Source organism: Natator depressus, chromosome 4 (genome assembly GCF_965152275.1).
Source record: "Natator depressus isolate rNatDep1 chromosome 4, rNatDep2.hap1, whole genome shotgun sequence".
Taxonomy (NCBI): domain Eukaryota; kingdom Metazoa; phylum Chordata; order Testudines; family Cheloniidae; genus Natator; species Natator depressus.
This window is the reverse complement of record NC_134237.1, coordinates 42,867,915-42,885,152: the sequence shown is the minus strand read 5'-3', so window position 1 is coordinate 42,885,152 and position 17,238 is coordinate 42,867,915. Positions and strand designations below refer to the sequence as shown.

General features: G+C 40.3%; 1 protein-coding gene across 1 annotated transcript in view; it reads right to left on the bottom strand.

Moving 5' to 3' along the window:
• FAT4 (FAT atypical cadherin 4) overlaps nt 1-17,238 on the bottom strand; it is a 227,100-nt gene that overhangs the window by 68,886 nt on the left and 140,976 nt on the right. The window contains exon 6 of the mRNA XM_074950834.1: nt 16,385-16,559. Within this exon, the coding sequence (XP_074806935.1) occupies nt 16,385-16,559 (175 nt within the window). The remainder of the gene's footprint in view (nt 1-16,384; nt 16,560-17,238) is intronic.

Genomic DNA, 17,238 nt, shown 5'->3' with positions numbered 1-17,238 from the left:
TCTGTGAAATCGGAGTATGGGATTGGCTGCAATCAAAAAGATTACAATGGTAGGGACATTGTAGAAGACAAACAGATGATAGGATGCCAAAGAAAATAATGCAAATGAAACCAATGACAGTAGACCTAAATGTCAACCATTGACTAGATGGCAGGATATCAGATGCAGGGGCATGACCTGGCTGGGCTAAATGGAGGAACAAATCATGTACAGGAATGGATGGTGATGCTATACTGCTTCCCGTGCCTGTAAAGATGTTTTTGGATGAGAAGATGATTATGATGATGATGTGGGGTGGGGAGAGTGGTTCCATGCCTTTTTAATGCAAAAATACATTGATTTGTACCTAAAGCGGTGGCTCCAAATCTTGGCCCTGAATAAGGAAAGTACTTGAACATGTGCTTAAGACCATCTGTATTCAGAAAAGCACTAAGGCACATGCTAAAAATTAAAATTGATGTAACACATTAGTGAATCAGGCCCAAATATTGCTTTCTTACACAAACAAAACTGCTAGTAGTTTTCATGTTAAAAGTGAACTGAAAATATCTTGTTTTGTAATGAACAATCCTGTAGGTGCCAAGTTCCTCCAGAGAGATGCTGAATGCCCTCAAAGATTTTTGAAGCCAACAGGAGTGATCACACTACAGGATCAGGCTCTCCCTAAGATTGTCCAAAGTTTTTATTTAATGTATTATGCATCTTTGATTCCGCTCTGCTGCCTTCTGCCCAGGAATCAAGGTCCAGTCCATATCCTAACATTTTAACCCCTGGACAACTACAAACAATCGCCCTTTAAAACTCCCCAAACAATCTATCTAAACAATATCCTAGAAACCAACAGTGCTAACAAATAGAGCTTTATCCCATTGGAACAAGAAGATTTCTTGCTTCCCACTTAGCACTCATTCTGAACCCTGGAAGGGCCTGAGATTCTAGATCTTAAAATCATGGCATACACGGGTTTGGATGAGATACCTTAGGTCATTTTTAGAGGTTTATGATTCCATTTAAATCAGTTGGCCTCATGATAACTAAGCAAGCATGAAACCAGTAATAGTGACAAGAGACTCCTTCTGCCCACTCCCTGGATGCCCATGTACTCACACCTTGATGACATGAACCAAATTTTGTGCAGACCTCAGTAAGGTTGCACAGGGTGAGAGTATGTCAAAATGTGGCCTATTATCAGTAATTTAGAGTAATTTTCGTAATATTTTGGTTTATTTTCAATCTTTTTTAAAAAAATATTTCTTTGCAGGGTTCCATCTTTTTTGAGAATGTTTCTTTAGTGTTTTATCATCACATTTTCTCAAAACAAAAAACAAATAGATCCTGCAATAGCACAGAATATCCAGGTTGAAAGAGTTTACTCAAGGGGGAGGGGGGAAAGTCAGGCATCCATTGGATAATTAATAAAATACAGGCTTTTAATGTTAATGCTGACTGAAGAAATGTAGATGATTAGAATGACAGCTTAAGCAAATCTTTAAAATCGGGAGGAACAGATTAGTATTTAATTTGCTATGACTTCTGAATTTTTTATGCCTGCTTTACATTACCAGTGGTCTATGTGAAAGCCAATTTAAGCGTTTACTTTCTAGCTGTCAGTCACTAGGAATCAAACTTATATACACCTTAAATAAATTCAGACAAATGGCTTCAGATCTTCATAAACAGGAAACAGGAAATGAACAGGAAACATACTAGGCACACTTGTAATCTGGGATTTAGAATTTTTTGGTAACCTCAGCAATAAAAAGTACTGAGTTCAGAAAGGTAGGCATTTTACATTAATATATTTACAACAAAAGAAACCCAGGCATATAAGAAAACTGGCAGATGGGGGTGTGTCAGGGAGTGTGTGATAGGGAAGACAGCAGGTAGGACTCCTCCAGATTCTGCTTCCTTCAAATCTCTGGGGAAAACTGGTGCATATTACAGACCAAAGCTGCTGTAGCTTGTGCCAATTACCCCCTATGTGCAGTGGACCCCTCCCTTTTAAAGGAAGTTCCAGGGCTGGCATAAGCATGGGAGCTGTGAAGAAGCTATATTACCAAGAAGCTACAGGGAATCTGGAGGGTGGGCAGCTGTGCAGAAGCAAGGTGCTCTTCCTGCTTCTTGCTACTTATACAAACCTCAGATGTACTTTTGGAGGAGATTTACCAGTGGCATTCTTCTACTCCACATGCAAACATTTTCTTCTGGCTGGTCTCCAATGATATGCACGGATATCAGAAAATCTTCAGCTTTAGACAGTGGAATCACCCACATTTTTCCATAAGAGGAAGGGGGAACAAACAGTGACTCCCTGCACCATACAGAATTGTAAGGAAACTAATTTCCGGCAAGTTGTTGTAGGCACAGTACATGTAGGTATTGTTTCATCTCACAAAATTTCTACTCCACACAGCCAGAATAACGAACACAGAGAAAAAAATGACTTTCTGTGTGTGTTGTTTTGGGGATGACCTAATCATAACTCAGTTGTGCCTCCACTTTGCTCTAATACTCATGAGTAATGCAGTCACACCAAATGTATGGAACTAAATATTTTCTCCCTTTCGCCATTACACATTCATTCTGCACACATGTACATTTAAAGTTACACAAAAGGAGAGATAACTGTAGGTATATCTTCTGGTAATTACTATATGGTATTGTGAAACAACACCTGTTATCTTCATCTGGTTTAATTCTGGAACACATGGGCAGAGTAAGCTCTTCTGACCTACTGTAATCCTCAAGTACATGACAGCGTCTTCTCTAACATATGTTCAGCTTTAAATACCATAGTTGCAGTTTGGCATGGAAGGAGAAATGATTATTAAAATGTTTAGTGAATCTGGACTGATAAAAGAAAACAGTCAGAGGAGATTGACAAATAGCAGGCAAGGCAACTCCTGAATATGTTAAAAGAAAGTTTAGCAAAACAGCTCAGTTATATGGTGCTGTACAGCATAGAGAAAAACAAGAAAATACAAACACAGAAATATGCTGTTTAGTTTGTGATCTACACATTGTTTTAAAATATGAACAGGTTCTGGGTCTTGACATCTGTGACATATTTTACAATTTTGGAAATAATAAAGCTGTTATTCCTTTCAAAACCCAGAAGCCTGAAGTCTCTGTAAGTACTAAAATATCAGAATTAAGTGCTAGAAAATTGACAATAGACTTGTAAAAAAAAGTACAGGCACCTGCTTTGCCAAAAGAACACAAAAAGATTAAGTAAAATAAAATGAACAAGACCAAATGACTGACTAAAGTTCAAACTGTAAGCAGATCAAAAATTTTTGTGGGCCCCCTAAATTAAACACATCATTATCCTGAAACATGGAAAGCAATTCAACAGTAATGGAATTTTTGCTTAACTGAAATCTGTTGCTTTGCAACAAAGCTGATTTCATTCCTGCAGTCAAATATTCAGTGAATGGGTCCCCAGACTGGAAGTTGTGTGTGTTATTAGAAAGCATTAACTTTTTCATGGAGTAAACAAGGTTTTTCTCACAGTGGAGCAATCTTTCTAAATGCATTAAAAGTCAGACAGGGTCCACTGCTCCATGTTGGTGTGTTTTTAAATAATTATGGAGATGTTGTAACCTCTTCACAGTTAAGTCTGAAAACAGCATCCAATGAACTTGGCTTAAAAACTCTCACTTTTACCCTGAACACAAAGGATAATGTATACACAAAATCTAAAGGAAATTTTGGGTTACGGGTCATTAAAAGTTACCTATTTTTGAAAAACTGACTTATCTTCCTCTAGCTCCAGAAGAACTTTTCATTATCTCTTCAAAATTTCCTGTAGTTAAATCCCTTCCAAAACTTGTGAACCTAATATATTTGTATAAAAAATTGCAATGAAGCAATCTTATTAATGACTTTTGTTGTGGATGATTTGGGAGCCAATCCTGTTTCCATCAATTTCAACAGGTGATAGCTAAGGGATAACTTCCTTTTGCTCAAGATGTAAAGGCAAAATTCAAGAATGTGCAAAGAAACTCGTTGGTGAAACAAAAGCAAGAGCCATTTTTCTCGGTGAGATTTGGTGGTGGAATGAGAAAGTCTGAAAGGCTGTGAAGGAAAAGAAAAAGTGTTTTAAACTTTGGCAAGTGACACTCCCACAGCAGGATTTTCAGGGGTACAAAAAAGCCAAAAAGATAAAGAAAAAGTAAAAAGTAAAAGAAAAAGTAAAGCTAAACCCAATGAAGGCTTATATGCCAATCCTGAAATGAAGGAGGATGAGAAAGAAACATTTAGATTGGCAAAGACCTGAAATAAGAAAAGGTATTAGTGAGATCAAAGTAATTAAAGATGAAAGTGGAAGTGAACTAATCAGTGAGAATCAGATAAAGGAACAATGGAGAAATTACTTTGAAAGGCTTATGAATTAACAGAATCCAAGAGAACCATGTCATATGATAAAACCAAACCAGGGTATGGTGGCACCAGTGCTAGAAGTTGCAGAAGCATCAAGCAACGTGAAAAATAAGAATTCTCTCAGATGCAATGGCATGCTATAACCATGGAAGTGCCTGGAGCAAGTAGGTGTGAACATATTGAAACAGTAGTTTTAATTGTGTTGTGACAGGGCTGGGCTTGCTGCTGGTATGGCCTAGTGGTTAGGTCACAACTCTCCCATTTGTAGCATCCCCTGCTGATGGCCACTCTGGCATGGCAATGGATAGTAGATAGCAACTCAAACCTCCAGCCAGGTCACTACTGACGTCTACACCTTTCCAGGGTAATTGAGTCCAAGAAAGTATAAATGTCCAGCATCATCCAAAAAGGAGTTTCTGACCCAACCCCGGGCCTCAGAAGTCCTCATACCCTTATTTCAGTGCTTCCAATGTCTTCACCCTCCCTTCCCCCTTATCTCAAAGAGGCAGGGGAGAGGGAGTGCTGCCGCCCTTGTGACTGGCTGGAAGGGAAGCCTGGGCCCTCCCTCTCTACCAGGCTCTGACCCAGCAATATCAAGCTTCCCTGGGTCACTTCCTGCCACTCAGTTTCTCAGTCCAGGGTGTGGTCACAGTCTCACAAACAATCCAAGAAAAAGTAGAGCAAAGGGTTCTTTAATCCTTAATGACAAGTTAGTCCCTCCTCTGGGGCCTGAGGTAGCTGCCGCTTGTGAGCTCTTGTTCCCTGCAGAAAGGACTCCTGCAGAGTTCTCACGATAGTCCATCCCCCTATCTTATCTGCTATTCTCCCATTTCTGAGCTGTCTGGTTATCCTTTAAACTCCTCCTCCAACTGGCACAGGCTCTGCAGGTGCGATGAGCCATGGCAACTTGGGCCCAGAACTGCCCCTTAACTACTTCTATCCCCATGTGGGTTTTATATACCCCATAACAAGGTAGTACCAATTACGGGGCGGGGGGGGGGGAGGAGGAGGGGAATCCGATAATTTGGGCATGTGAGAATAAGATCAGAAGAATATATAGGAAACAAGCTTCTTAAACTTAAAAATGTAGGGTACGAGAAGGGTTGGAAGGCCCAAAACTAGACAGATGAATGTCATACAAAAGGATGTGATTAGCTGTGGAGTTTCTGAGGCACTGCTTCAAGACAGACTAAAGTGGCGAAGAGCCGACCCCACGAAGGTGGGAATAATACTTGAAGAAGAGCTCTAAGAGATAAAGGCCTAGATTTCAGAGCTTTACAACTAGATTTCTAGTCCCAATCCTGAAAGAGGCGGTTTGTTACGAAGAGGTAGCACTTAGAGTATTTTTAAGGATCCATGTTATTATCATAAAAGTGAAGCATTTCCTGGGTTCAACCAGAGAAAATCTGAAATTTTACTTAGAAGGAACAAAATTAGAGAAAGTCGCCATGAAAGTAAATTTCACTCCCATGAAAAATTTCACGAGTTTGGGGGAAAGTATTGTCCCAAATTGGGAAAAGAAACCAAAACCTTGAACACTATTGTGGGAGTGAAATTCTACAATATTTATTTTAGGAAACATTGGAACATTCCTGCTGTTGGAACATTTTGGTGTTTCAGAAACAAAATAAGCACCTGGCAGCCCTGTTGCCTCTGCAATTTGGCCAATGAGCCAGGGACCTCGCAGCCCTACAGGTGGGCTGCTTGGGAGGTGCATAGGCAGACAAGCTGTCAGAAAAGCTGCCTGGTTTCCTTTGAAAGATTAATTGAAATTGACAATACCCACAGAATGTTTTGATTTCAATGAATTGGCATTTTTTGACAGAAAATTGTTCCAGAGGAAAATTTCTGACCAGCTCTAGCCAAGTTTATATGGAGCAAGGTCTGAGACCCACCACATCATATAATGCAGCTCATTTGGACTAACACTACTACCTAATGTTTTACATTTGGGTGAGGTTGGTATATACATGAGAGGAAGGGTTACTGTATTATTTCTGGTTTATAATCCTTTTATTTTTTTAAAAAAAATAAAAGTTTATTTGTTTTTATAAATAAAAATGATCATATTCACATTATAACTAGTGTCTATCTAACTTTGTCTGCATCAAACTGAGGTTTCAATTGCCTGTGTGATTAAACAGGGGAACTGGAGGTAAGAAATTACAACCAGAGCTCAGAATTCAAAGGGATTGCTGCAGAGCTGGATGAGATCAAGGGATGGGATTAACCTCTCACAACCTAATAGTTTCAGAGGTTTTCAGAAAATTCTTTAGTCACTAAAAAGAGAACTTGTTCATGAAGGGAAACTAAAAGATAATTATATTGGTTAGTCTGAAATCCTTATAAAATTACAAAGGCACTTTGCATCCTAGTCTGAAAGTCTTGGATTGTGAACTCCCCTAGAAATATATCAGACCATCACTGTCCTGGACGCCACAGGAAGAAAGGGAAGAAACCAGGAATGTTGTTTAACTTGGCTGTAACTTTATTAAGTAACACATCTAGGAACTTCCTGGAAATAACTCGTCCAGTGCAGGTCATCCTTCCTTTTGTCATTTGTACTACCTGGGGAAAGGCTGCTGCCAGCCCATTAACCTGGTCCCAGAACCATAGGACAGACCCTTCCTCCCTTCATTCAAGGGTTGTCTCTCTATTGTAACAGGTATTAGGAGCACCAGTCCCATCCCTCACCTTGTTTAGGAGATGCTTTTCCTAATCCAATTTCCTAATTTACAATTCCAGTGTATGAGGAACTAGACCCCACTGAATGATCACACCTGCACTGGGCACCTGCCAAAGTGCACCAACATGAACACCTAAGGTTTGGGGGGGAGGAGGTTTACCCATCTGCCCATGCTTTACTGGCAGTGAGCGGAAAATACATTCCCAGTCCCCAAAAGACAACAAACACAATACCCACAATAAGGCTCCAAAGCCCAGTCCTACTCTAATCCTAAGGAGGGATGTGAGAGATCTTTTCTTCCCAGGACAAAATGGTGCCCCAGAGCTGGGGGAATTGCTCATAAACCCTTCCGTTTGGTGCTGGGAAGCCATTAGGGCAGCAGTTCCCAAACTTATTCCGCCGCTTGTGCAGGGAAAGCCCCTGGCGGGCCGGGCCAGTTTGTTTACCTGCCGTGTCTGCAGATTCGGCTGATCACAGATGCACCAGACGCCGCTTCCAGCAGCTCCCATTGGCCTGGAGCAGCGAACCGCGGTCACTGGGAGCCACGATCGGCCAAACCTGAGGACGTGGCAGGTAAACAAACTGGCTTGGCCTGCCAGGGGCTTTCCCTGCACAAGCAGCAGAACAAGTTTGGGAACCACTGCATTAGGGTTAAGGTGTACCTTTGTGTTCAGCCCATCAAAGTCAGCCACAAGGAGGGGAGGGGAGGGGAGTATGTACACTCCTTGAAGGGGCTAAGGGTATTCTTTCCTGTGCTTCTCCTCCTGAGGCTGCAGGGGGAGGAGGGCTTTTAGAAAGCAGAAGTCCCCATTCCCATCAAGGAACATATGATCCCTGCTTTAGAACATGTGGCTTGATGCAAATGATCAGTCATTTTAGACAGTAACCTTTTGGTGTGAAGAACCCCAGGTGAAATGAATGGCTTCTTGGAAGTCATTGTGGTGTGTGTAGTTTCACCTGTCAGTAAAGGTTGACATAAAATATGACAGATAAAGCAACACATACCTATATTCCATCATCCTTTTAATTATTTTTAAAAAAAGTCAGGTAAATTTTAGAACTCATAGATTCATAGATTCCAAGGCCAGAAGGGATCACTATGATTATCCAATCTGACCTCCAGTGTAACACAGGCCATAAAACTTCCCCATAATTCCTAGAGCATATAAATATCCAATCTCTATTTTAAAATTGTTGGAGATTGAGAATCCATCACAATCTTTAGTTGATTGTTCCAGAGGTTAATTACCCTTCCTGTTAAAAATCTACACCCGATTTCCAGTCTGATTTTGTCTAGCTTCAACTTCCAGCCATTGGGCCAAAGAGTCCATTATCAAAATACTTATTCCTGAAGTAGGTGCTTACAAACTGTGGTCACGTCACTCCTTAAGCTTCTCTGTTAAGCCAAACAAATTGAGCAACTTGAGTCTATAACTACAAGGCAGGTTTTCTAAACCTTCAGTCATTCCCATGGCTCTTCTCTGACCCTTCTCCAATTTATCAGCATCCTTCTTGAACTTTGGGCATCAGAACTGGAGACAGTATTCCAGCAGCACCAGTGCCAAACAGAGGTAAAGTAAACTCCCTCCTCCTATTCGAGATCTACCTGATAATGCAACCAAGGATCACACTAGCCCTTTTGACCATGAAAGAGAAAAGCTGGCAGAGTCTATTTAGAGCCATGAATAGTGCTGGCACATACTGTGCAAGCTCCCCACAATATTTTCTGTAATGGGTTTGTGACCTAAACAGATGCCAGTTAGTAATTTGCTGCAATCAAACTTAGATCTTCTACAGTGAAAGGCTTGGGCATTAATCCATCATGTCATAGAGCCCTTAATACTTTCCTGTAATCTAATGTCTAAAGTACAACTCATTTGGGATGGTTCTGAGTGAAGAGTGATATGCATAGTAAAACTACAGCATTTTTACCCAGAATTATGTTAAGTTTCCCAGCAAGAAGATGCATTTTTGGGGAAAAAATTGATTCACAGAAAGAGCCTTTAGGGGCTACTTTTCACATGCACATGTAAAACATGCACATCTGCATCTGTGCATATTGTGTGTAAGTCGCTGAGGGTGCAATAGGTGAAGATGCATATTTGTGGGCACAAGGGGTATGTACTTGAAGACTGAACATTTTTAACAAATAAAATTGAACTTAAACAATGAAATGAACTTAAAAACATATATTTTTAAAACCAACAATTACTTATTCTTTAAGTCATTGTTGTAGACAGAAAACACCAGGGAGGCTGGTTCCCTTAGAAACTGCTGACCAAGTCAATTTTGTCTGCTTATGACTTCTGTGTATCCCACAGTGAGCTCCCTTTAATCATGGTTGCATGTTATTGAATTGTACTTTAAAAACATCACATACAACTGGTGAAGATTAACCTTCAGGATAACTATTCATGCCATATGTTCATGTTTTACAGGTCTTATCCTAGCAATTAAGCTTCTTGAAATTGTAGTCCTGGAGGTGAAGAATTAGCTAACAGACTTTCAATTTATAAGATGTAATGTGCTGTTTAAGCAAGGGTTTAAGATCACCGTGACTGGAAAATGTTAATAGTTCTCAAAGACCAGGACATTTTCCTTGCCTAGCACTGTTACCACTCAAGTATTTATCTTCTTATTCTTTCAAGAGGATGAAGTATTCACACACACAAGATTGCCCACAGTTGGCAGTTTCCAAACCCACTGGCACATTTCTCTCAGTTTCATGTAAAAGTGACATATCCATGAATACAGTATTCTTAAAACACTTTCTACCTAATATTTACAAAGCTAAGTATAATGTATGGAGTAACATTTAGGCAAAAGATGAAACTACAGCAGCTTGAGAATGAAACAGTTTACATTTCAAATAGCTTTATAATTCTTGCTTGCCTTTGGACTTTCTAAGTATCAAGAACTATGATTCTAGCCTACTTGCCTACACTATAAGCGATATGGTATTAGAGAGAGAAGGGCCTATTTAGATACATTTTCAAAAAAGATATACCTGCTTTGCATACCTAAAACTGGTGAGTCTATATAAAACAAACAAGATGGCACTCATCATAGTTGGAAATCTTCACTTCATGCCTTTTTTTTTCAATCAATATTGTATAATATTATGGTGAAACCTGAACTATCCTGATATATATTTCAGAGGCAATGCCAACATCAGTTCTCACTTTGTCATCATTCTCACTTGGAACATTCTAAGTAAATTGATGATGGTGAGCCATCCTAAACACATGCCTGTCCAGCACAGAATGAACAAAGCTTTATTGTAACACTGTGCACTACTGGTTGGCAGGAGTAAAAGTATTAACTTAAGTTTGTACGTGTGAGATGATGTGGTCATTGCTGTTCTCCTTGTTTCATGGAATTCTATCTGTTTTGCTAAGAACCCTACAAATGGTTGTAAACGGACATTGGCATTTGACTCAGTTTGTGTTCTCTACTGGTGACTGTATGCCGAACTTGATCAGGGAAAGGGACAGACTATTGATGATAGAAGTGAATGTGTGTTGGGGGTTATACCTGGGGAAAGCACAAAGGGGAGAAGAGAAAGTGGGTACTTGGAAACAAAGAAAAGGGTGGAAAGCAACTGGCTAAAAGGTAGAGGTGTACTAAGGGTAAAACATATTACTCTCTTCATTTTGTTCTGCAGATACATATTGCATATCATTGTGTCCTACTCAAGCTTGCCATATGCTATGGTAAACTTTGTGGCCTCTTATGTGCATATGTGCTGGCACTCAAGGGATTTGCCTAAGCAAATCTACAGGAAACTTGAAAATTCAGCTACAGCTAGCTGAGTGAAATAATTGTACTTTCCCCACAGTGGAAGCTCTCTAAATTGCTTATGGTAATAAATAATATAGACTGAAATAAATGAGTAGAAACACCTACACACAGTAGCTACTTCCTTTGGGAAATACATAGTAGCAATTCACTATGTCTTTTGTATTACACCATAAATAGTACTTAGTATTTCCTTTAGTCTAGCAAAACATACTTATTGCAAATTGACCTTTACAAATATCCAAATCTCTTTTAATCAGCTAATGACAGAAAATGACAAATATTGACTAGCAAACTAACCCATAAAAGTGAATCATACCAGTAGTCAGTGTTATTCTGAGGTACTCCTGTATGCACCCCAGGCTGCCTGGCAAGGTAGTATCTTATACAGAAGTATCTGTAAAAAGAAAAGGAGTACTTGTGGCACCTTGGCGACTAACCAATTTATTTGAGCATAAGCTTTTGTGAGCTACAGCTCACTTCATCAGATGCATAAAGTGGCTGTAGCTCACAAAAGCTTATGCTCAAATAAATTGCTTAGTCTCACAAGTACTCCTTTTCTTTTTGCGAATACAGACTAACACGTCTGCTACTCTGAAAGAAGTATCTGTGAGCACTTTCTTTTTGCAACTTTCTGCAAAGTTTCCCTTTGGAAATTTTTCCTGATGGTGAATGGCACTCATTTACTGTTCTCATGGATTAGTTGGTAATGGAATAACCCTCACCAGATTGAGAGAAATGACCATTTGCACTTGGGAGTCAACCTTTTTAGGTTGTGGTAAATAAACCCCAAAGGGCATATTTTTCCTCGAAAAGGCATGTTCTCAACTACTTTCAAATATTTAAGAAATAATACACATTTCTGTTTATAGACTAGACAACTTTATTGATTAAGGGAACAGTTAGAAAAAAAGGCTTAGGCCTGGATCCTCCCATGGGAGTTAGGCACCCAAATACCTTTGAGGATCTGTGCCTTATTTGTCTAGCACAAAAAATCTTAGGGTATTTCTAATTATAATGCTAAAATATGTATAGAGTAATTAAATTTCTGCCTACATTATTCGTCCTAATCTCATGATTCTCTTAGCCCATAAAACAGAAGAGAAGCATACAGCATGTTAAACTCATTATGATTCAGTCTGTCTTATTTAAACCAGTTATGGGATATGAGCCCATGCCAAATACGAAAGCTATTCTGTCTCTTTTGCATACCTTTTGGAACCGAAAAACAGCGTTAGTTTAAAAGATATGGGTTAATCTAAATAAATTTCCATCTTTTTTGCTGTGGAAGACATCAAAACAGAGAATAACTCACTAACAAGCAGTCAGGCAGAAGCAGTTCATCCCATTTGAAACTCACTTTTTTCAAATACCTTTTCAAATGCTGAAATTATATTTCATTACTCTCTCACAATTTCAACAGAAAGGACTCTCTTTGTAAGGAGAAATGTTGGAAGGGGTAGTTGGACCCTAAACATTCACAGCAAGATTTTAAAAAGCTCTCAGATTTGGCCTACAGCTCAGTTTTACCATTGATTTTAATGGAAACAGAGTTAGGTCAACACTGAGTGTTCTGAAAAATCCCATCCTTACTATGAGTTATGGATGATTTGCATAACAATGATGGCTTGACTCCGAATTGAGGACCAAGTCATTAAATCCTTATTTACATGAAACTGGATTACGTGTCTTGCACATGGCCTTCCGAAAGGGAAGGGGAAGTCTGTATTATCCCCAAGAGGCCCGAGGAGAGAGTTTGTGCCCCCTGAGGCTCTTTGAAACATAGGGAGGTGAACTTTGGCCCATCCAAATTACTCCCCATTGAGCATCAGTCCCACTCTGCCCATGGCTCAGCTTCCTTGCATCCCCTTTTGGGCTATTTGCTTGCTGGGAGAGGAAAGGGCAAATAGTCTCTGCTCACAAGGACTGCTCTTGTGCGTGGCCGTTGCATGGGCTGTGCAAGGAGGTAAACTCCTCACATATCCTTCCGCTGCACATCTACAAAATCCTGTGTTAACGGATCATGACTTCTATGGAGGTAACCTTTGCCCTCCTGCATGCTTGAAAGGGAGAATGAAAATCTTTATCACAAAGATTCTCTAAAGCAAAACATATTAATCAAAGAGGTATACCAAATAAATGCTAATTATATCAAACAATCCACTCTGATTTGTTTTTCAAAGAGTAGTGTTAAAACTGCATGTAATCTGGTTACTAGTTTATTCTGAAATAGAAAAAACCCACAAACAAGGCTTTTCATTAGTAGCTGCATATCTGGTTCTAGCTGTGCTATGCAGTAACACACCATTCTGCAAATGCAAGATGAGGCGGTTGTAGTTCATTTCAACAGTAGACTGGGGCAGCTATCAGGTTTCCAGATGTGCTACTCAATATCCATGCAACTAATAAATAAAAGGATGCTGATCTTTGGAATGCTAAAATTTTCTCCACAATGACATTCAAAGAATTAAAGAAGTTAAGATAAAAGCTGCCGCTCCAATTTTTGTCACACTGCCAAAGTTTAATGTCTACCCATCTCTGAATCTCCACCAGATGGAACAAAGACGTAAACCCTCTCTTCTCCAATCAACTTTGCCATAAAGAAAGATACAGCTAAGCCAGTGATTTATGTGCTAGAAACAGACCCATAAAAACACTTTTGAATGGCTGCAAGTTGGTTGTCTTGGTAAATATGCAAGTAGAGTTTTGGGGGGGAGCATCTGCAACACAATCACACTATTCTAAGGTTCATCATTTTTCCTGTCACTCCCATTTATAAATCACATCTGTGCATTCACGTATTCTGATTGGTGGCATATGCTGTAAAATGGATTCTCTAATTCAGAACAAAGGGGACTTTGGGGTTAAATCTTGCAAGGTGTTGAGTATGCCTGTGAGGTTCTAAAACTTCAGGAACCCCCCACTGACTAAATACGAGTTCACGATGCTCACAACTTCTTAGGCACTTGGGAGAATTAGTTCCTAGATTAAGAAGAAGCTGTTAGGGAATGCTGTTAGTAAAGACGTGAAGGATGGCTGGAGAAGTAGGGACTAAAACAAATAACAATAACCTTATTTCTATTATTAGTTCAGATGATCAGAGTATTTCTGGGAAACTGTGCTTGAAAGTGTATTGAAAGAAAAAAATATTATTATTATACAGAAACAACTTGATGCTCATCTGGCATTTAGTAACTATTTTAAAGTGCCAGATTATGGCCTGGCCTGAGCAACCATATGGGACATAAGGAAGGTAAGACATTCACCTGTTCCTCAACACACGTTCTTGCACTGCCTCCCTAGATCTCCATTCCCTCCACACGCACATGACCAGGGAGTGGATACAGAGGGGTAGAAAACGACGAGCACCGTGCTCCACCCTCACCATATGTTGATTAGTGCAGCTGATTGCAGTGGAGGGGGAGTAACCTGCTATTGGTAAGAACTGCTAGCAGATTATTACTCCCTGCAGAAGGATGAGGAGTTCAGGGAAGGAACTTTTCTTCGAAGTACAATTCCTTTCTTGTGCTCCTGAGTGGCACAACTCTGTTGCACTCGTTACATGGGTTAGTGCCCAAGGTGCAGTGTGGCTCTAAGTGTTCACGAAGGGCCTAATTTTGCCGCCTTATTCCAAATGAGTAACACCTTACTCCACAAAATACTATTCTGCATGAGTAAGGGTATCATAATCTAGCCTTCAGTGTGTATGGGACATTTAAAGCCAAATCTCGGCCTCTGAGCTCCGAGGACTGCTGTGAGGGTGTTGCTGAGTATTAGCAGTTCAGTAGAACTGTTCTGAGGCATTGTGCAGGGTAGGCACATGTAGAGTGTTTCAAGGAGCACCACAGGAAGTGTCATATACAACTTCCTTTCATCTGTTGCATATAGGAGCAGCATGTGCTCTCCAAGTACCTGCTATGAAGGATAACAAGCATTCAGGTTGGGAACATGGCCAATCCAAAACTGGCTGGCTATGACTCTGGGGACCATGAAGCATGATTCGGCTCACTAAATCAGCCCATAGCCTAAAGATTCAGGGGACGCCAGTAGAAGTGCAGTCACAAAACAACAACATAGGGAAAATAAACAGGGAAGTGCATGAACCCTGCAGTTATGCGGAAGGGACATCCACAGGATAGTAGGCAGTTGAGTTTTCTTAGTAGCTGTGTCTATGAGTGTCAGGTGTCTATTCTGCCTACCCCTACATGGGTGCACTGAAAGAGGAAAGGAAAGGGCTTGGACAGGCAGAATTTTGCCTTTGACATGCTATTAAATCTTCAGATTTAATTTCGTCTGGATAGCTAAAGAGATTTTCATTCGTAACAAAATGAAATAAGATGTACTCTATTAAGTCAGATGCTACTTGCACTGCTAAAAGCAAATCCAAAGGATTGTTTTTCACAGTTAATAAAAGCCAAACCTAAAGTCCAAAGGATCATGCCTTTTCCCTGATTTATTTTGAGAGATAACATGGATGAATTTCAGAAAGATGACCTTTTTTAAAGGTTTCAGCTTGCATTGTTTTCCAACCCAGGTTGACTGCTCACTACATAACACACTACTGGAAACAAGCTGAAAACCAGAAGCAAAGCCTAACAGATAAAATATAAAATGCTTCAGAAAGACAGCGCTACTACAGGCAGAGAAATGGGCATATCACTCCTATTATTGCTAAGGATAATTATGTTTCTACATTTATATCAACTGATCTGACAGAAATCCCTTAGAATTTCACTGTGCTTAACTAGGCAAAATTTGTAAAGTGATATAAGTATTTATTGTTATTATGGTCCATTTAAGTTAACTGAAGTATATGTGCTGGCTCCACAGCTCCCATTGGCTGGGAACTGCAGTCAGTGGGAGCTGTGGGGGCAGTGCCTGAGGGCAGAAGCAGTGTGCAGAGCTGTCTAGCTGTGCCTCCACCTAGGAGCAGCAGGGACATGTTGTTGCTTACGGGGAGCTGCCTGAGGTGCCACCCAGATCTGGCATTCCGCAATCCCTCCTGTGCCCCGACCCCTGCCTTGAGCCCCCTCCTACACACAAACTCCCTCCCAGACTCCTCGCCCTGCACCCCCTCCCGCACCGCAACCCCCAGACCTGAGTCCCCTCCAACACCCAAAGTCCCTCCCAGTTACCTGGAATTTTTGACTTACCGGCACCCCTCATTTCCCCAACATGTCAGATAGCAAAGCTTTTATGGTTATTAAAATTTTTGGTAAGAACACTTGGATTCTGCAGCAAATTCTGTGGCTTTAGAATCCCAGAGTACATTCAGGCATCTAAAAACCAGAGTAAAATCCTGGTCCCAGTAAAGCCAATGACAAAATTCCTGTGGACTTCCGTGGGACCAGGATTTCATTCTAGGTGTGTTCATATAACTTAAGGTCCTTAACTTTACACATAACAACTATAAACAATAAACAGATTTCAAATGTGTTTCTATATACTGAAATGAGTCTTTGAAAAGCTTGCAAACAGTAAAAAATGCAGCCTGGGTGGCCTGCACATTTGATTTACCTGAATCAGCAGCTGTGATCAGCAAGATGTACCGCTCCTTCGCCTCTCGATCCAGGGTTTGTACCAAATGGAGCTCTCCACTGGCTGAGAGAGTAAAGGCACCGGCTTCATTTCCACCGACAAGAAGGTACGTAAGTTTGCCGTTTAGGCCTTGATCATCATCCCTTGCTACAACCTACAAAAGTGACATAAGAACATCAAAACAAATAATAACTGAAGAGTACATGCTTGTCTGTGTTTGTCATCAGGATTACCTTCTATGGCACAGTATTTTATTAGGAACAGGAAATACTCCATGTGTGACAGAATGAATTAGAATGCCTGGAAGTTTATTAAAAATTGGTTGTTAACAGCAAACTGACTTAATTTAAAAGGAGTGATGAGTGTCTTAAAAAAGTGGTGGTTTAAAATACAAAATTAATAAGTTACTCCTTTTCTCCATATCTGAATGTACTGTTAAGACCAGCCTTTGAGCCAGCTTTGGGCTCAGCAAAACCCACAGATGATTTTGCAGAAACCTGTCAGACTGGAGGGAATATCGCGTCTGCTGCTGTCTGAGCACACTGAATGGCACTCTGACTGTAGTAGTGCCTCACCTTAAACAGACAAAGAGGGAGGTTTGAAAGAAAGAAGGAACAGACTGAGGTGGTCTGTGGGGATGGAAGTGGAAACCAGGGGACTGAAATGACCCTCTAAAATCCTAATGTATGTATAAGATGGGGGAGGGTGGGGGAACTGCTTTACTATTATGTAAAGAAAAACACTGCATGCCATGTTATACTCAAAAAGGTAATTATTCAACTGTACAAATCTCAGTATATGTTTAGTTTTTGATGAAGCAAATAGCTTTGTAG